This window comes from Trichechus manatus, unplaced genomic scaffold, assembly GCF_000243295.1.
Source record: "Trichechus manatus latirostris isolate Lorelei unplaced genomic scaffold, TriManLat1.0 scaffold00154, whole genome shotgun sequence".
Taxonomy (NCBI): domain Eukaryota; kingdom Metazoa; phylum Chordata; class Mammalia; order Sirenia; family Trichechidae; genus Trichechus; species Trichechus manatus.
In genome coordinates this window covers 6307168-6328535 of record NW_004444090.1, presented here as the reverse complement: position 1 = coordinate 6328535, position 21368 = coordinate 6307168, and the positions used below count along the sequence as shown (strand labels likewise).

Sequence of the window (21368 nt, the reverse complement as noted above, 5' to 3'; positions counted from 1 at the left end):
TAGAAATTAACAACAGGAAGAACAAGGAAAAAAATCAACTACATGGAAACTGAATAACACCTTGCTTACACATCACTGGGTAATAGAAGAAATCAGAGATGGAATTGAAAAATTTCTAGAATCAAATGAGAATGAAAACACATTATACCAAAACCTTTGGGACACAGCAAAGGCAGTCCTCAGAGGAGAATTTACAGCAATACAGGCACACATCATAAAAGAAAGGGGTAAAATCAAAACATTAACTATACAACTTGAACAAAAGAAAGAGAACAGCAAAAAAAAAAGCCCACAGCCACTAGAAGAAAGGAAATAATAAATATCAGAGCAGAAATAAATGAAATAGAGAACAGAAAAACAAGAGAAAGAATCAGCAAAACCAAAAGTTGGTTCTTTGAAAGTATCAACAAAATCAATAAACCACTGGCCAGACTGACGAAAGAAAAACAGGAGAGGACACAAATAACCCAAATAAGAAATGAAATGGGGGAAATTACAACAGACCTAACTGAAATAAAAAGGATTATAAGAGAGTATTATGAGAAACTATACTCCAACAAATTTGGAAACCTAGAGAAAGTGGATAAATTTCTAGAAATACACTACCTACCCAAACTAACACAAAGTGATGCTGAAAATCTGAACAGACCCATAACAAGAGAAGAAATTGAAAAGGTAACAAAAACTACTCCGAAAAAAAAGAAGCCTTGGCCCAGATGACTTCACTGGAGAATTCTACCAAACATTCAGAGAAGAGCTTATATCAGTATTACTCAAACTATTTCAGAACACAGAAAAGGAAGTGATACTTCCGAATTTATTTTATGAAGCCAGCATAACCCTGATACCAAAAGCAGGCAAAGATGCCAGAAAAAAGAAAATTAAAGACCAATATCTCTCATGAATATAGGCTCAAAAATTCTCAACAAAATTCTAGCCAACAGAATTTAGCATCATATCAAAAAAATAATACACCATGACCAAGTAAGATTCATACCAGGTATACAAGGATGGTTCAACATCAGAAAATCAATCAACATAACCCACCACATAAATAAAGGGAAAGAAAAGAATCACACGATCATCTCAGTCTGTGCAAAGTCCAACACCCATTCCTGATAAAAACTCTCAATAAAATAGGTACAGAAAGGGGAACTTCTCAATATAATAAAAGGCATCTATGCAAAACCAACAGCCAACATCATTCTTAATGAAGAGAGGTTGAAAACATTCCCCTTGAGAACAGGAACAAGACAAGGATGCCCTCTATCTCCACTCCTATGTAACACTGGCTGGAAGTCCTAGCTAAAGCAATAAGGCAAGAAAAAGAAATAAAGGGCACCCAAATAGGTAATGAAGAAGTTAAACTGTCCCTGTTTGGAGATGATATGATACTATACATAGAAAACCCTAAATATTCCATGAGAAAACTACTGGAACTAATAGAAAGATTCAGCAGAGTAGCAGGATACAAGATAAACATACAAAAATTGGTTTGATTCCTATACACCAATAGAGAGAACAATGAAAAGGAAATAAGGAAAGCACCATTTACAACAGCCCCTAAAAAAATAAAATACTTCAGAATAAATCTAACCGGGGATGTAAAAGACCTCTACAAAGAAAACTACAAAACACTACTGCAAGAAACCCAAAGAGATCTACATAAATGGAAAAACATTCCATGCTCATGGATAGGTAGACTCAACACAGTGAAAATGACAATTCTACCCAAAGCAATTTACAAATACAATGCAATCCCGATCCAAATACCAACAACATTCTTCAAAGAGATGGAAAAACTAATCACTAACTTTATATGGAAAAGGAAGAAGCCCCGGATAAGTAAAGCTCTACTGAAAAAGAAGAATAAAGTAGGAGGATTCGCACTACCTGACTTCAGAACCTACTATACAACTACGGTAGTCAAAACAGCCTGGTACTGGTACAACGACAGATACATTGACCAATGGAACAGAATTGAGAACCCAGATGTAAATCCATCCATCTACGGACTCCTGATCTTTGACAAGGGCCCAAAGTCCATCAAATGGGGAAAAGACAAGTCTTTTTAACGAATGGTGCTGGCAAAACTGGGTATCCATCTGCAAAAAAATCAAACAGGACCCATACTTCACACCATGTACAAAAACTACTTCAAAATGGAACAAAGACCTAAATATATAGCCCAAAATTATAAAGTTCACAGAAGAAAAAATAGAACCAACGCTACAGGCCCTAATACACGGCATTAACAGGATACGAACCGTAACCATCAACACACAAACCCCAGAAGATAAGCTAGATAACTGGGATCTTCTGAAAATCAAACACCTACGCTCTTCAAAAGATTTCACGAAAAGAGTAAAAAGAGAACCTACAGACTGGGAAAAAATTTTTGGACAGTACAAGTCAGACAAAGGTCTAATCTCCACAATCTACAAGAAAATCCAACACCTCTACAACAAAAAGACAAAGAATCCTATTAAAAAATGGGCAAACGAACAGACACTTCACCAAAGACCTTCAAGCGGCCAACAGACACATGAGGAAATGCTCGCGATCACAAGCCATTAGAGAAATGCAAATTAAAACCACAATGAGACACCATCTCACCCCGGATTACTGGCACTAATTAAAAACACTGGAAATAACAAATGTTGGAGGGGCTGCGGGGAGATCAGAACTCTTACGCACTGCTGGTAGGAATGCAAAATGATAACAACCATTTTGGAAAATGATACAGCGCGTCCTTAGAAAGCTAGAACTAGAAATACCATACTATCCAGCAATCCCACTCCTAGGAATATATCCTAGAGAAATAAGAGCCGTCACACAAATAGACATATGCACACCCATGTTCACTGCAGCACTGTTCACAATAGCAAAAAGATGGAAACAACCTACATGCTCATCAAAAGACAAATACTCAGTGCAGTATTATGCAACGATAAAGAACAATGATAAATCCGTGAAGCATCTCATAACATGGATGAAACTGGAGGACATTATGCTGAGTGAAATAAGTCAATCACAAAAGGACAAATATTGCATGAGACCTCTACAGTAAAACCTCATGTAGAAGTTTACACACAAAAAGAAATGATCTTTGTTGGTTACGATGGATGGGAAGGGGGGGGGAACTAAACAGACAATAGATAAGTGGTAACTTTGGTGAAAGGTAAGACAGTACACAATACCGGAGAAGACAGCACAATTTGCACAAGGAAAGGTCATGGACGCTCCACAGACACTTCCAAACTTCCTGAGGTACTGAATTCCTGGGTGGAGGGCTGTGGCAACCAGGGTCTCTGGAACATCTAGCTCAATTGGCATAATACAGTTCGTAAAAACCACGTTCTACACTCTACCCTGGTGAGTACCATGTGGGGTCTTAAAAGCCTGTGAGCAGCCATTAACGATACTCTACTGGTCTCACCCCTACGAGAGCAAGTGATAATGAAGAGAACAGGATACAAGGAAAAGATTAGTCCAAAGGACTAATGGACCACAGCTACCACGGCCTCCAGCATACTGAGTCCAGTACAGCTAGATGCTGCCCGGCTATCACTACTGACTGCTCTGACCAGGATAACAATAGAGGGTCCTAGAGAGAGCTGGAAAAAGATGTAGAACAAAATTCTAACTCAGGAAAAAAAAGACCAGATTTAATGGCCTGCCAGACTAGAGAAACCCCGAGAGTATGGCCCTCAGACACACTTTTAGCTCAGTGGTGAAGTTACTCCCAAAGTTCACCATTTAGCTGGGGACTGAACAGCCTCATAAAACAAAACGGGACTAATGAAGCACAGCAGTCCAGGGACAAGGACAAGCAGGCAGGAGGGGACAAGAAAGCTGGTGATAGGGAACCCAAGGTTGAGAAGGGACAATGTTGACATGTCGTGGGGTTGTTAACCCTTGTCACAGGGCAATATGTGTGATAACTGTCTAATGAGAAACTATTTGTTCTGTAAACCATCATCTAAGGTACAAAAAAAAGAAAGAATTATCTATATGACATCAAATTGACAACAGCAACTCAAAAGGTTTGATGGGAAGCCTAGGTGGCAGTGAGTTGAAGATAATGGTGATGGAATAATTTGGAAAAGGATAGTGAGAATAGCAGCACAACTGGAAGAATGTAATCAATGTCACTAAATTGTACATTTAGAAACTCTTAAAATGGTCTAACTTTGGCTATGTGTATTTTCACCAAAAAAAAAAAAGGGTCCTTCAAGGTCGAGAAGGGAGAGTGTTGACATGTCATGGGGTTGTTAATCAATGTCATAAAATAGTATGTCTACTGACTGTTTAGTGAGACACTTTTTGTTCTATAAACCTTTATCTAAAGTACTATATATATATATATTTAAATTTTAAAAAAGGTATCTAGACATATTTTTCATACGACAATACTGTTCAAGTTTAAATTGTAGGTGTAGATTTAATACTAAATCCTAATGCAAGTGAATTTTCCAAATATCGTCCAATCAAAAATCATATCCTATTGTGATTATTAACATTAGTAAGATTGAACATTATTAAGATTAAGAAATATTTTAATTATATAATTATGTTTTGTGTTTAAGAACTAAAATACCCTTAACTGAAATTCACATTTTGACTTTCATACTTTTTATAGTGTAGAAGTCAGTATTACTTGGCTTCATCTGGACCACATTCATGAATATTTCATTACTGAAGAATGAAAAGAAACTATATACAAAGTTCTCTTACAGCACGGACCTTGAGAATAGGACTATATCAAATCATATGCTCTCTCTCTATATATATACACACACATACTTAATAAAAAAGCAGTATTTTTATACAGTATATGAAAACATATTTACCAATTACTAATACAGTGTATTTTCTTTATGCCTCTGAATTATATGGTGCAAATGATTAGTAGATCCATTAAAAAATAATTACAACAAACATTATGAAATGTGTTTTAAGATATAGTTAAACAGGAGAAACTAGAATTTAAACATTCTACTCAATAAAACCTCCCAACTGGTCAATCCAAATTATGATTTTCCTCTCCTTCACCTTAACACATCCCATAATATTTACATGACTCATTCTCGAGAAGGCCATATCTGGAAATTTAATTTTCTCCAGAATCATTAATATCTTCTAAATACTAGCTCTTCAGATAAATTTAAAATAAATTATAGAGCTAAAAAGTCATTCTGAAGACTATAATTCAAAATAAACACAAGCAACTGTGGTACATAAAAATTTGCAATTTCCCTTACCTGGCTACACCAGCTGATAGCTCAGGTACTACCACCCTTCGACTCCAAGCTACGAGATCCCTCTCTGTAGCTATTTCACTTCTTGGTGCATTGCTGTGCATTTGCCGAACACCTTCAATTTGTCCACTACGCCTCAGTCCTACATTTGGTGGTGAATGAACCTCTGAGGTAGAACTTACGGAGCCTAAGTGAAAAAATTAGTATGTTCTAGTAGAGGTATTTCTCTATTTACTTTAGAGCAGAAAAAAAAAAAAAATACTATATTGCACATGAAACTTCATATTGTGGTCGATAATTAAATTCCCAAATCAGGAGTTACATAAAAGGCAAAGTGTAATGAAAGCAAAACATGGTTATACAGTTGATTAGATAAGTTAATTAACATTAACCATAGACTGTTAAACTCTAAAGATGTAAAATACATTGCTTTTTTATAAAAACTAAGTGTTTTTTGGAAAAACTACGTAAAAAGCAAAAACAGACAAACTAAGGACGTGAACTGTGACTTTAAGGTTCATAAATTTGCTTTAACAGTAAAGTTAAATAAACAACAATAAGACCGAGGAGATATTTAAGAATGTGGTTTTAAATATGTTCCATAAATTATAAAGTATTTTTTTTTCTAATTTGTACATGCTTACTGTAGGATATTTGGAAGAATATAAATACTAAAAAACTCATCTGCAGTTAGAAATTTTATGAACATTTTCCTAAGTCATTAAATACTCTTCAAAAACGTGACCATTTTGGCAGCCTACTATTTTATTTTATAGATGTACCATAATTACTTTAATCACGTCTCTACTGTTGGAGGTTTTGTCTGTCTGAAATTTTTTAACATTTCACATAAAATAGAATCACTGCATACCTCTGTTTAAGCGGCTGGTATTACTGATACCTGCTTCACCAGAACGTCTCAGGTCTTGCTCTTGTTGTAGTCTCTGAATCATACTGTCCAACGGGCTCATCTCCTGGTTTGCTTGCTGACTTAGAACTTGGTTCAGTCCTATGTAATACCACATAAAATATAAGAATACTTTTGTCACTATTCAAACCATTTTACTCATCAACCTCACTTATGAGTTCAGAATTAAACAGAAATTGGCATGGTTAAAGACCTAAAATGATCAACTTAAGTAATGGGGTTAAATAGAAAACATTCAAAACATCTTAAATGTATTAAAAAGAACGATGATGATAGCTAACTTTTATTAAGTGTTTACTATGATCCAGATACTTATATAATCCTTATAATAACTCTATGAGATAAGCATTATTATTAATTCCACTTTACAGATCAGAAAACCAAAGTAATTGCTCAAAGTCATGCAGCTAGTAAGTAGCAAAAGTAGGACTTCAACTCATGTCACATTTCTTTTAAAAAGACAAACCTGATTACTGATTACCTACACTCTCAAAAAACTTATACTGATTCATTTAATCAACAAATTCTTGAGTGCCTACTATGTGTTAGGAACTATGCCAGGTACTGAGGATCCAGTGCAGTGAGGCTGAAGTGGGAATAGAAAACATCAAGGATATTCTGGAATGAAGGAATCTTATGTAAGACGTACAAGCGAAGGGAAATTATGTGTGTTAAGGTTATAATGTTATTTCATTTTATAACAGAAAACTAAAATTCATTGAGATGAAGTAATTGTTCAAGGTCATAAAGCCAGAAAGTGGGAGAGATAAAAAAGATGCCAATTGATGCTTCTTTCCCAGTATGCTGCTGGGAAAACATATAATGTTTGATATTGGTGATTAATCTAGTATAGCTCAAGTTTACAACCAAAGAAGCACATTTAAGGTGTACTGTCACATGTAAATATAACCAAACTGCATTTGAGCCAACTATTATTAGGACATCTATTTTTACCATACTCTTAGGGATTTCTCAAAGTAAATTTTATCACAGATCTAGATTTGCAAATAGAAACATAGTAATGATGTTAACTTTTTTCAAAAAGTATTTTATTTCCTTCTATTTTTTCATTTGGTTAAGTCTAAAATAATGAACCAAATGTTTGACTTGACTTCTGTGACTAAAATACTTACAAAGTTTTGTAACTCAATACAGAGACAATTATTGCTGTGGGTTCTCTTGTAACCCATTATTAATATCTAGTTATCTATTTTATTTTCAAAGACCAAGTCCACTTTCTACTCCAAGGGCAGCTTAGTATGAAAGAAAACAATAGGCTGGAAATCACAGTCTGTGATTCCACGCAGTTTAACTTGAACAAGGCACACTATTGTTAAATTTATCTTCACAACTTTTAGGATTGGGATCCCACAGATACAAGGATTAAATGAAGTATTACTTACAAAAACCCTTTATAAACTGTTAAGTGTGTAAAAACAAACAAATAAACAAAAAAACAGTAATAATAATTAAGGAACAGTGATATTTTGATGAGTCCTTTCATTATTTACCTATGTCTGAAACTCCACCCTAGATACCTATTTTGAAATCTGGGCATGATGATTCTTGCCAGTTCCTCTCTTAAAAGACTGAAGAAATTTTTCTTAATTTCAGTCTTATAACCGGATCCTGCAATCTGCTCTGAGACTTCTCTGACATGGAATGCTTGCCTAGACTTCTTGAATACTACCTATTTATATTCTTTGAGTCCATGTGTATCTATGCACTGAGACACCTTAATTCACATACTGCAAATATTGAGGAACTATTCCTCTACTGATTGTCTCTTCACCCTCCATTCTAAGTGGGCATGTCTAGTTCCAAGAGCAGCCCTTTCCATCCATTATGTCCCTCTTCATCGTTATTTCATGCCCAATCCTTTAATAAAAGGAGCAGGTTCATTATAATGAAATGAGACTGATTTTTGTGTGTTGCTTACAGCATCTAAATTCATTATTTAAAAGTTAACCATCAAAAAAATTACATCCTATACATGTCCTTTTTACCTATTTAGAGGTTGTGTCCATTAAGCCAGAGTCAATAACTTAAAATATTTTCACAAATATTTTTCTACTCTAAAATACAGTAAGATTCAAAATTCTGTAATTGGTTTAATATTTATCAAGCCTCTACATTATTTTTTACTTAATAACTTAAGGCTACATTTCTTGCCAAAAGTGGGGTGGGGAGGTATCTAGAGACCATGTCTCCATTTCCTCACCTCCCATCCCATTCAATTCTTCAACTAATTTGACTTTCCCCTCTGTTACATCACTAAAACTACTGCCCAACCAATGGCCACTTTTCATCCGTATCTTGCTGTTTATAAACCTTTAACAAGGACTACTTCCTTAGAACAGTCTTCAGTAAGTATATGCTATCTATTCCTATTCTCTCTCATACATTCTATTATTATTCCCTTTAATAACATTTATCAAAATTTCTAGCTTTATTTTTTTGCCTTGAAAGAACAGAAATTTATTCTCTCACAGTTCTGGAGGCTAAAGCCCAAAAACAAGGTGTAGGCAGGGTCATGTTTTCTCAGAAGATTCTTCTGTTGTCTTTGGGTGTTGTCAAATAGATTCTGACTCATAGTGTTTCCATGTAGCAGAGTAAACAGAACTGACCTGTAGGGTTTTCTTGGCTGTAATCTGTTTTTTTATTTTTTTAAATAAGTATCTTTGTTATATACAAATTCAACAATTTCTACATGTACAATCCAGTGACACTGACTATATTCTTCAAGTTGCTACAACCATTCTCACCCTCCTTTTCTAAACTGTTCCTCTCCCAGTAGCATAAACCCCCTGCTGCCTAAGTTTCCTATCTACTCTTTCGAGCTGCTATTGTCAATTTGATCCCATATATATAATTCCCAAAAGATCACAGTTCTCAAGGCAGACATTCTTTACTAGGTAAGCTAAACTATGGTGTGGTTTTAAAGATGATTTCAGGGGATATTTTTGGTTTAACATTTAAAGACTATTTCAGGGCAACAGTTTTGGGTGTTCATCCAGCCTCCATGGCTCCAGAAAGTCCGGAGTCCATGAGAATTTGAAATTCTACTCTACCATTTTCTCCCTTTTGTTCAGGATTCTTCCATAGAATCTTTGATTAAAACATTCAGTAATGGTAGCCAGGCACCATCCAGTTCTCATCTCATGAGGCAGTCATTCATGGACACAATTAGCCACACATTCCATTTCTTCCTCCTATTCTAGACTCTTCTTCCGCTGCTTGAAGTGAATAGAGACCAACTGTTGTACCTTGGATGGCTGCTTGCAAGCTTTTAAGATTCCAGGCACTACCCAACAAACTAGGAGGTAGAACAGAAACACTAAACACAGCATTAGGCCAATTAACTGGGATGTCCCAGGAAACCATGACCCTAAATTTCCAAACCATGAAGTTTCTGGTCATACATAAGCAGCCTCAGCAGCTGCTCCTTTTTTGGTTGATGTTGTAAATATATCATACAACTTTTGCAAATTCAACTTCTACAAGTGTACAACGTATTGAGAGCCGTTACAGTAATCAGCTGTGCAACCCTACCCTTCATCAACATGATTTTTCCACCACCATAATCCAAAACTCAGTGCTTCACATAAGCAATAACTCCCCCTTCCCCTTCCCTTCCCCTTGCCCCTGATAACCACTAATAAACTTTGGTCTCTATACATTTGACTGTTCTTGTCTTAAGTGAGGTTATACAGTATTTTTCTTTTTTTGACTGACTTATTTCACTCAGCATAATGTCTTCAAGCTCCATCCACGTTGTAACATGTATCAAGAAGACTTCATTTCTTTTTCTGGCTGAATAGTACTCCATTTTATGTATGTACCACATTTTGCTTATCCATTCATCCATTCATGGGCAGTTAGGTTGTTTCCATCTTTTGGCTATTGTGAATAGTGCTGCAATGAACATTGGTGTACAAGTCTCTGAGTCTCTGCTTTCAAATCTTTTCAGTATATATCTAGCATCTGAGTCTTTGCTTTCAAATCTTTTTAGTATATACCTAGGAGTAAAATTGCTAGGTCATTTAGTTTTCTGAGGAACCACCACACTGTTTTCCACAACAGCTGTGCAATTTTGCACTTCAACCAGCAGTGGACAAGGGTTCCAATCTCCACCCTAGTGGGAATGAAATGATATCTCACTGTGGTGTTGATTTACATGTCTCTGATGGCTAATGACACTGAGCATCCTTCCATGTGTTTCATGCTCATTTCAATGTCTTCACTAGTAAAATGTTCTATGTATTTATTTTTAACTATATTAATCATTCTAACCCACTCCATGAAGGCGAGGATCACACATGTTTAATACACATCAGAAACAGAGCAAATGCTCAATAAATGTTGCTGGCTAAATAAATAAGTCACTATTACTAACTTATCTCAAAACCAAATAAAGGGACTACCTTATTAGCCCCCAGAGATTATAAAGGGATACAGACTAAAATTATTGCTTTACATCGCCAATGTCCCTTAATTATCATGTAAATCTTAAGCATAATTCAAAGAAATTTAAAGAAGGATAGGGCAACAATTTTGCTTCTGTTTGTTCAGAACAATTAAAACCAAAGTTTTATTCAATTAGCAATTTTAAAAGATTTTGGCAGAAAAAGAAAATATAGTAATCTACAAAAATGAGAACCAACCTGAGGAAGTTACTCCCATCTGAGGGATGAGTTGCTCCTCCCTGCAATTTTCACGACCAGGAACTAATCTCTGATATCTTGATGGATGAGGGTTACCATCAACATCAACCAAAAAAGGGGGAGGCATGAGATGAGGTGCTTGCTGAGTCTGTTCATCTAATACAAAATTGTTAGCATCACGGATAAGGGGCCGGTAATCACTATGAAAAAACATCTGATCGGCTATCTGTTAAAAAAAAAAAGAAAAAAAAACCACACACACCATAAAAGACTGAGCAAATAAAAATTTACTGCTGTAGATAAAGATCTATACACTTCTAATGGAACAATTTAAAAGAATTTTCTCTTCTTGAATTAATTGTACATAAAACCATGTACAAAATATTTAATACCTCTATGTGCTATCATGACAGTTATCAAATACATATAAACTTATGCTTACATACCCAGAAAACACTTATGGAAAGATTAGCTCCACAGATTATAAAACTGTGAGCTAATGATGCATATGTAAGCCAAAATGAAAACCTGAAGGGCATGTGCTCTTAGTTTCTCCCAGTTGTGATGAGTTCAGAAAACGAGTGAAAGAATTTTAGACTTTTAAAAATGTTTTCAATGGATTGCAAACATATCTGATCAAAATGTAGTTTAGAACTGAATTTGTATATTCTTTTTAATGATTTTCTATTTTAATTATATTCTCTATAATAAATATTTTAATTTTATGATCAGAAAAGTAGCTGCTTTAAATTTTCTCTGGGGCAAGGAAAAGAATGTAAACATAAAAAACAAGTATTAAAGGTTATTTAATTTCAAATTAAATGGTAAAAATCAAATCTAGGCACAAATCATTCAGCAGTACTTCTATTTTCACAGAGCTACCATGCTTTATGTTATTTTTAATTACTGACTGTGGCAATTATTTGTTTTTTAACATTTTGAACGAGAAATCATTCAATAAATTTGTTCTCTGAATTAAACTCTTCAAAGAAAATAACTTATAGAACTTAGGAAACAATGTTTAGAACTTAAGAAAACCCTTAGGTACTCAGTAAGTATGGTTTATGCAATACTAATAAATATTAATGACACGATTTCCAAGAGTTAACAAGTATTTTCTCTAAAATTTTTTAGACAATTCAAAATCATTAATATGAATTTATCCCTGACACACTTGTAACTTCAAAAATTTATTGATACTCTTGAAATTTCTTAAACTGCACATTATTCAATTTTTAACTATCATACCCTTTTATACCACTGAAACACGAGTAAGTGATGTAAGTCTTTATTTACTAATTTTAAACATAAGGCCTTCAATATTTATAAAAATTAGCTGCCATTAGTAGGTCACACATTTTTCAGAAATCATGTGAAAGCTATAGATTCATACTCCAGATTAATGCATATTATCTATATAAATAAAACATCTTGCATAATTTCAACGATCTTTTCTATCAAAAAAACAAACCCATTGCTATCCAGTTGGTTCCGACTCATAGCAACCCTATATGAGAGAGCAGAACTGCCCTACAGGGTTTCCAAGGAGCAGCTGGTGGATTCAAATTACCAACCTTTGGTTAGCAGTCGTAACTCTTAACCACTTCGCCACTCTTATCCTCAGTTTACATACTCAAGTTAAGAGTTCTACTCTAGGTGGCTCTAGCAGGCTAAGTTAAAAGTTATTCTTCTATACTATTTAGATTTTTAAATAATCTGATTATTATTTAATGCTTACTACAGTAACAGTGAAGTGAGATTTAACAACTGTCTTCACCCTGTTGTCAAAACCAGAAATTGGCAGACTATTTAAAATTAATTCTTCAAAGCTTTATGCTGAATGCAAAAAAATGTGATTCTCACCCATCCCCCCAAAATTCAATCTGTAAACATCCATGGATTTAAAATAAATAAGGGGAAGATACATATTCATCATACTCTACCTTATCATATTTGCTACTGGAACCAAAGCCAAAAATTAAAAGATGTCCATGAGAGTCTGTACATGCAAAATGCTGACCATCAGGAGAGCATTTGCAGTCAAATACTGCACCATGTCCTTGGCCTTCAATCTGAAATATATTTAACCAACAATCAAAACATTGCCCTTAGAATGTGAAGAACTGGTCACTATTGTTAATTAGAATTATATGATAAAAGATGTATAAGTGTACATCATAATGAAATGAAGATTAAATATAACAAGTACAACACAGTAATAAAATTTGTGAATATTCATGAAAAGTGTCAGATTAATAGCCTTGAAAAACAAAGTACTCTACTTATCCATACACCAGACCAGACACAATTCAGAAAATATAACAACACCAACTCTCCCCCACCCATAGAATTCTGCTTCACGGCTTTAACCCAGATTTAAAATGTAATGGTGCCTTACATTCCATCTATCTCCATTTAATTAATACCCTTTCTGCAAAGGCTGACAATGTTTAGCAACTGTACCGATTTTTTTTGTAATTCCTGGAAGTAGTAGCCAGAGATCACTGCTCAGAAGACACTAAAAATTTTTTTTGGTAATAAATTCCCTGGTGGTCTGACTCATCTTTTAAATGATGAATTTCAAAGGTTAAAAAAAAGGTAATTTTTTTTACCTGATAATTGTTTTCTGTTTTCCAGTTCCATTAATCCAGAACGAATGGGTTTCTCCCTGCAACCTGTCAATCAAACAGAGGTGGCCAATCACCACTCTGAATTTTTTTGCTCTCAGTGCTTCTTCAGACTACGTTCCAGTTGAAAACTTCTTTAGCAGTATTCTGAAAGAGGTAAAAATTCTACCCTATCTAAAGTACATCTAGGGACTGAATTTCAGAAAACAACTAAAATAGGGAGTTGACTCCCTAACAAATAACTAAGGATGATTTTCAACAAATGGGATTGGATTTCTGGATTAGCAGAATCGGAACACACACATTATCAGGTAAGAAATACCTCCTCTCTGTTCCGGTATCCACTGATCTAGAACAAACTGAGTTTTATTAGCAATATCTTAAAAAATGCTTTGAAAAGAGAGAAGTGGTAATTTTCTTTCTTCAATATTAAAAATGCTCCATAGGGATGAAAACACAGTTCCTAAATACAGAAGAAGAAAAGCTGATTTCTCAAGGAAGAGTTACATTTTGGCCAAAAGAGAAATATCACTCTGAAACTAAGGGCTCTGCTTAAGAAGTTAATATAATAATACAAATGGGGCTGCCTCAAAAAGAAAACTAGCTTTGTCTCTGGCTCATTAAAAAGAAGAAATGTGCACACTGATGCTTATTAATGTCATTTTGGATGGTGATAATAATGTAAAAGAAACAGCTTTCCTTAAAATTTCATCATATTAAGGAAAATTAAAGAACTCATCAAAGGTCTACTACACAGAAATTTACCATAAAGGCAAGAAAATATAAGTGAAACAGGATTATTTCCTGGTGGTAAAGAAAGCTGGAGGATGATAAGACAGCAGAGGAAGGTAACTGATTCCAAGTCTACTTTCTTGTCAAAAACGAGAAAGAGCAAGACTTTTGTCCGGATTAACATAAGGAAATTTGTAGCCATACAACTTAGTATTTGCCAAACATGAAAGATTACAAGTAGAAACGTCAGGATTCAAGTCTCTTATTTCAATGTTCTCTAGGCAAATAGAAAAACAGTAAGTAACACGAACTGTTGTAAGTAAGTCAGCAAATGAACACATTTTACCTTAAGTAAACCTTTACATTAAAAACTCAAGATCAAAGAATTGAAATTGCTTTGGCCGTGTGTTGTTAGATTTACTTATCTCAGTGCACAGCAGAAAAGGCAGAAAACAAAAAAGCAACTACTTTATAAACTTACTTTAATAAATGCTTCCAGAACCGTAATACTATTACAAATCTAAGTTTACAATTCTAAGTACACAGTAGAACAGAGGAAGAGATGTGAAAGAAGTGTAACTCAGCAAGCCAAAGGAAATTTGATAGATGTTCATCAGCGTGGTATCCTTCATGTGATGTTTAGACAATCCTGCTCTATAATTTCTTTCTTTCCTTTTTTTTTTGCGGGGGGGATTAATCAACTCTATACCCATACTATCTACTAATTTCCCCACATTAGTATTTAGTAGAAGATCTCTAAAAGTATATGGGAGAGTTGAAACTTACAAAGCTCTAAAACTGCAAAAAAAATATTTTTTAAAGCAATTATATTTAAAATCATTTTGTATCCTTTGTAACACATTCCATTGCGAATATGGCAGGATGGTACCAATTTTCTTGGTGTAAAGCATCTGTTTAACTCCAAATTCACTTTTATATGGAGAGAATGAAAGTACATTTCAATCATCTCAGAAAAAAAGGAAAAGTGCATTATCTGGATTAGTCACTGTTTATTAAAGAAAGCATTAAAAGAATCTGCTTTACTCATGAACCAAACAGAAAAGGTGCCTTTAGCCTTATTAACTAAAATACCATATTTATCTTTAGTAATGACTCCTGAAATAATAAAACCAGTACCTATAAAGTGAAGCCTAGGTTTTCCAAATAGTTGACACAAAGCAGGGAAATATTTTATTTTCCCTATATAACTAAAAATGTCCTAGTTGTTCTTCTGATTTAAACTATTTAAACTATGATTAACTATGTCAACAACAAGAAAAAAGTTAAACAGTTCTCTCTGAAAAGGATTTCATCTTTTTAAACCAGGGTCAAAGTATTACGAGTGAGAATTCTTAAAAGAAAAATTTAATAATGAAGGTACCATTTGAATATGTGTGTTATTTAACTAGAAAGCAGTAAGGCTGATCTTCACAGATCAAAAGGAAGAAATTATCCTCTATCCATATTAAAGGTTATGTGCCTATCACAAAATTAAATATCCTGTTTAAAAAGAGAATAAGTCAACATAAAATGTAGTACTGGATATAGCAGCTTATGCTAGTACTTATTACACGCTGTAGTAAAATTACAAACAAAGAAATCAATAATGATAAATTTTCAAAATAAATGAATTTTAGATAAATTGTTCCTCTAATAAAATGCAAGTATGCCTGTCATACATTATTTGAGATATACGTAAATAAAGACCACATAGTAAGACTCGCATGTATTAAATAACAATAAGGAATAGCTGGATAATCTATGAGATAGTATTTACTAAGGATTTCAAGAATAGGAGAGGCAGTTCAAAGAAAAGAAATAGAAAAATAAATTCAGTGATTATGATAAAGAATTTTGTTCTCTAAGCAAGAGATGAAAGGACCAGACAAGTTAAAATAATGAGAGTCCCTTATTAGAAAATTCTCATACTGACTTAAGAATACTAGAAATATTACCAAGAAACAAACAATACAATCTTATTAGGAGTTTAGAGATTTATACTGAACTTGGAAAAAATTAAATCAATACAAATATTGTATGTGTTTTGATGATAACAGAACGGTTGCACTTAATGAAGGAGACTAGTAATTTTTTTGAGTCAGAGTACTATACACAACTTTTAATATAGTAAGTTTTGTGAAATGGATGGCGAAATATAGCCTAAGACCCAAGAGACCCCTCTTCCAGTAATAGGAAAGTCACCTAATCTGTGGAATGACGGAGATACACTTAAACAATCACTACAGTCCTATCCAGTTCTAAAATCCTACCACATGATGTTCAAGAAGGCTTGCTGGAACAACTGGACAAATGTGGAATGAGGTATAGCAAAAGCACTAGCATGTGGACTAAACTACAGGGTCTAAATCCTCAATCATGTAGTTGAATATAAGAGGTATGTACTCTTAACAGGACCTCAATACAAATCAGGAAGGTTAAAAATATGGGCTGTCTTGGGCAGAATTACCCTCTAAAGAATTATTTTGATTTTGTGAAAAGGGGTAGTTTTCTATCTTATTCATTTTCTAAATATACTTTCGATTAGAAGGGAGCATCTTTCTTAGAAAATGTGCCAAAAATTAAAACTATGAATCCTTGAAAATACCCTAATAATTTTATAAAATAGACTCTTATTCCAATAATAAAAGAGCTACAAAAGTGAATTTATACTAAGAATTACTCTTTGAAAAGTCCCTCCTTATGTAGAAAGAAACTTAAGAATTTACTAATATGGGGGAAAAGTAACCTAATTAAGAATGTACACTAGATTCTGAAGGCCACTGTCATACACGTTAAAATATCTTGAGAACTATCTACATTCTAATAGTCCAGATATCATCAAATTACTTCAAAAACAATCAATATTGAATGTATGTTTCTTTTAATGTTGAAAATTCCTTAATTTATGGTGACATTATTTACATATGAATTAAGGATAGTTATTTAAAATAAGTGGTGCTGGAATAAAAACATATACATAAAAGAAACTGCTGTACATGCCTTGATTAAAAAACAAAACAAAACAAAACCAGTAGACCAAATTACTATATAAAGTAAAAATAATTCACTTATTATATTAAATTTGAAGCACAAGATGTAGACTTTCATCTTAAAAGAAAAAAAATAGCCAAAATAAATATTCATCTTCAAATTTAACAGCATTTTGTTAACCTATATTCTGATTTGAGTACAGCTACATTAACTGATGGAGCCCTCTTTGAAATTTATTCTCATTTGGTCACGGTGACATAATATTAGCGTACTATTTCCGTAACATACTCTCTAGGGATCACAATCTCTTCTCCAGTCTGCTAAATATGAGTATTTCCCAAAGTTCGGCTCTAAGCTTTCCATACTGCCCTCTCCATCTCCATGAAGAAGCAAACACCATTCTACATGGAAGATTTCAACATTTTTTTCTCTTACGTCTTCTACCTCTAAGTGGTAGCTGACCATTTTCACATAAGGAATCTAATGCTATCTCACAATAAACATGTATAAAAATGAACTAAAAAAAAATTAGTTATTCCTCATATATTTTGTAATTCCAATAGCATTATTATCAAGATCACCCAGGCTTAACACTCTGAACCCTTGTAGATTTTTCATTATGATGTCTCTGAGTAAAGTAGTTCTCCTCTCATGTATCCAGTGTCATGCCTGAAATACTATTACTGGCAACAAAACTATTTTTCTCTTCATTTCTAGACTATCCCTATAATTTAGCCCCCCCCCACCACCACCATGTTCACTACTATTTATGCTTACAAGATCTTTTGAAGCCATTAACAATCTACCTCAACTTAAGTTTCTGGAATCATCTCCCACTATTTTCAATATCTATTCCAGACAAACTTCCTAAATTACTCTATGAACCTTCTCTGACTATCCACCCTGAAGTGATCCCTGCATACTTAGAACTATTATAGCAACTGTCTTTTCTTATTTGTCATGTTACCATTCAAGACTATTTATTAACATTTATCTTTTCAGGTATCCTTTATCTCCCCAACTTAATTGTAAGATGGGTAAAGGCAAAGAAGGATCATATCTTACTCTTCCTTGTGGTCTCCCATATTTTATGCTTAGCACAAATTAAACACTCAAATATTTGCTAACCAAAACGTCTTCACCCTGCATGGTTACGTTCTATATAATTTTGCATACTTTGTAACATCAAATCTCAAATACCCCTGTAATAGTGGGCATGGAACATGTCCAAGAATTTCTATGTAAAACTAATTCACCAAATACAATATAGTATGACAAGCCAAAGAGACAAAATTCACATTCATGGCAACAAATTTTAAAATATGTCTTTGGTACCCAAATACAGATGAGAAAGAGACAGACAGGATCTAAAGGACCCCAGAAACCTGAAAGAGTGTTAACAAAAACTAAGTTTATAAACAGAAGATAAAAGGTTAATTCCTTACTCACAGAAGTTGAGACAAGGACAGAAAGCCCTTTTAACAGTGTGGACATAACAACATTATCATAATAAGATAGAGAGATGAAAGAATGAACTCTTGAAATTCTGATTTGCAAGAGATAACAATATGAGATATACCTACTTTCCATTTCTCTTTCTCCATTCCCTAGATACATGCGGCTACAAGCATCTAGAACTAAGTAGAGGTCACACTGAGAACATGTTAAAGTCAGAAGAAGTATGCATGTGCAAAAATTCTGAGTGGTGATTGGCGGCCTCTGCTTGTTTGGAACGTTGCAAGGAGAAATACATTGTTCTGGATTAGTGGACACTGGAACATTTTTTTAAAAATCTTTTAAGCAAAAGAAAGGTTAGCAGAACAATTATAAAAATAAGTAAAATTTAATTAAATAAATAAAAATTGTTACTTGGAATTTACCCATAAAACGACGAAAGTGAAGCAAAAATCAATTCAGTAAAACCCCTTCTTAACAAGAGACACATTGTAGTATTCAATTAAAATCAAAAGCAGACAAAGGCAACAAACTACAGCTTTGAATAACAGAACAAATAGAAATATGGGGATATAGATAGTTACAACTACAGCTACAGATAGAAAACAAAGACAGCAAGCAAGAGAGACAGAGCAAAAGCACCAGAGACATGAGGAAAGCTGCTAACGGAGTCAGCAAATCCCCCTCCAAATCTTTTATTAATATTCAAATGACCTAGAACTAAGAAATTTGAAAGTTTCTTTTCATATTTTTTCAAATTAATTTAACATTCATTTAAACTTATAGAAAAAACTCAGTTGCACCATAATAACTTAATGAAAAAAAGATTATTAAAAAAATCTGTATTTAGGAATATTTAAGGTTATACTAAACTTCTAAACTTGCCTGCCTATTTCACGAAATGGGAATATTACAAAGGTCTTCAGGTTCAGTTCAGAGTCTGTACATATTTTTAATTATATCAGGGATTAATTTATCTATCTTTAAGTATTTAATAGGAGTTTAGAATTTTTAAACTAGAGTCTGGAAAAACACTCATCAAAACAAAGCTATATTAAAATATACCTCCTGCCATTGCTAAAGACGACTGTGTGAGTTGGCTAAGACATACTCAACTGGTTTGTAATACTCTTAATATATACTATACCTGCCTTCAATAAAAAAAGCCAAATGTACTCTACTTTTGCTCTGAATATTCAAGTTATGAAAGGACGGTTCAGCTGAAACATGAATAAGTAACTGACAAAGTTCTTAGGAGAATATAGATAAGAAGAGCTTAAGTCCTGGAATTTAGGTATTTTAAAAAAGAATAAAGTTATCTTATGTGTTCATGGAAACCCTGGTGGCGCAGTGGTTTTAAGAGCTATGGCTGCTAACCAAAAGGTCAGCAGTTCAGATCTACTAGGTGCTCCTTAGAAACCATGTGGGGCAGTTCTACTCTGTCCTATAGGGTCGCTATGAATTGGAATTGACTCGATGGCAACAGATTTGGTTTTGGGTTTTATGTGTTCATAATTTTCTCTACAATATTCTCTTTAACTTCTTTCCTTCATTCATAAAAAACAAGAAAGGCTCAATTCCCACTCTGTACTACATTTTTCCAACAAATACTTTTAAATGTTTATTTAGAAATTATTTTTATTTTAGTTAGAGATTCAAAAATTTATAACGGTGGGGGGGGGGGGAATACAAGGCACATGCATTGCCTATTCCATGCCATGACTTATGTTAGCCTCTTTTAAAATATTATCTCACTTGTCAAACACAGTGCCCACACCCCAGCTGATGTTATCATTCAGAATTTCTGTACTAGGAGGGAAGCTATCATTAAAATTAAGGAAACTAACCTCATCCACATTCTCTGGACAATACCACAGGCAAGATGGAAATCTATTTCTAAGACTTTTTTTTAAGTGAAGTATATTAGAGGATATTTAAGCATAAAAAGGAACTAAATGCCCTTTATCTCAATCTCCAACTGCAAACCTTTTAATCTGTTCACAAGCGGTCCTAAAAAAAAATTTAAGATATTTTAAAAAGTGGAAGTCATGGCTTGATACAGGAGGAAGAAAACGATATTTATCTGAATGCTATAAATCACTGCAATACTAAAATATTAATTGCTCATAATATAATCAGCTATTTAAAATTTATTAAAATGTTATTACTATATACCAAACGTGGACACTTAAAAATTCAATCTTTCACCTGAAAGGCTTTTTAACAACATGTGAGTTTGGATATTTTTAAAATTTCAAAAAAGTGTTTCAATTTCTACAAACAGGTAAGCAAGGTACAGTAACATGCTAACTAAAATAATGTATTATTTCTTGCATGATCTCCATTATTTTTTGCAAAGCTATTATAAGTTTCAACTAGAAAATTCAGTTAAATATCAAAGGATTGATATTAAAGTAATATTCCCAAAATATACTTGATAAAAAAAACTATTTAAAAAAACTCTGTATATAAAACGTTTGTTCTTTTAAGGTACACTATTTTCTGGCCTTATGTGTGATGGTAACTTTATCTATTCATGTTATAAGCTTTAAATTTATAATTCGCAGAAAATATTACTTGATCTTAACAATACTTCATCAAAACTTCACCATTTCTGGTCTAAAAATAGAGTATTCCAATAGAATTATACATCCTCCAATCCTCCAAGGCACTATGACAAGACTCTCCACATGGTCCTCAAACAGTATCT

At 33.6% G+C, this 21368-nt stretch overlaps 1 protein-coding gene across 8 annotated transcripts in view; it reads right to left on the bottom strand.

The window, feature by feature from the left end:
- Positions 1-21368, bottom strand: part of PHIP (pleckstrin homology domain interacting protein) — a 146893-nt gene that overhangs the window by 73697 nt on the left and 51828 nt on the right. For all 8 annotated transcript variants that reach the window (XR_002825583.1, XM_023740404.1, XM_023740405.1 and 5 more), the window contains 4 exons: positions 12797-12925; positions 10854-11079; positions 6133-6270; positions 5265-5448 (listed from right to left, as the gene is read on the bottom strand). Coding sequence is in view for 7 of the 8 variants with exons in the window: in XM_023740404.1 (XP_023596172.1) it covers positions 5265-5448; positions 6133-6270; positions 10854-11079; positions 12797-12925 (677 nt within the window). In the remaining variant the exon portion in view is untranslated. The remainder of the gene's footprint in view (positions 1-5264; positions 5449-6132; positions 6271-10853; positions 11080-12796; positions 12926-21368) is intronic.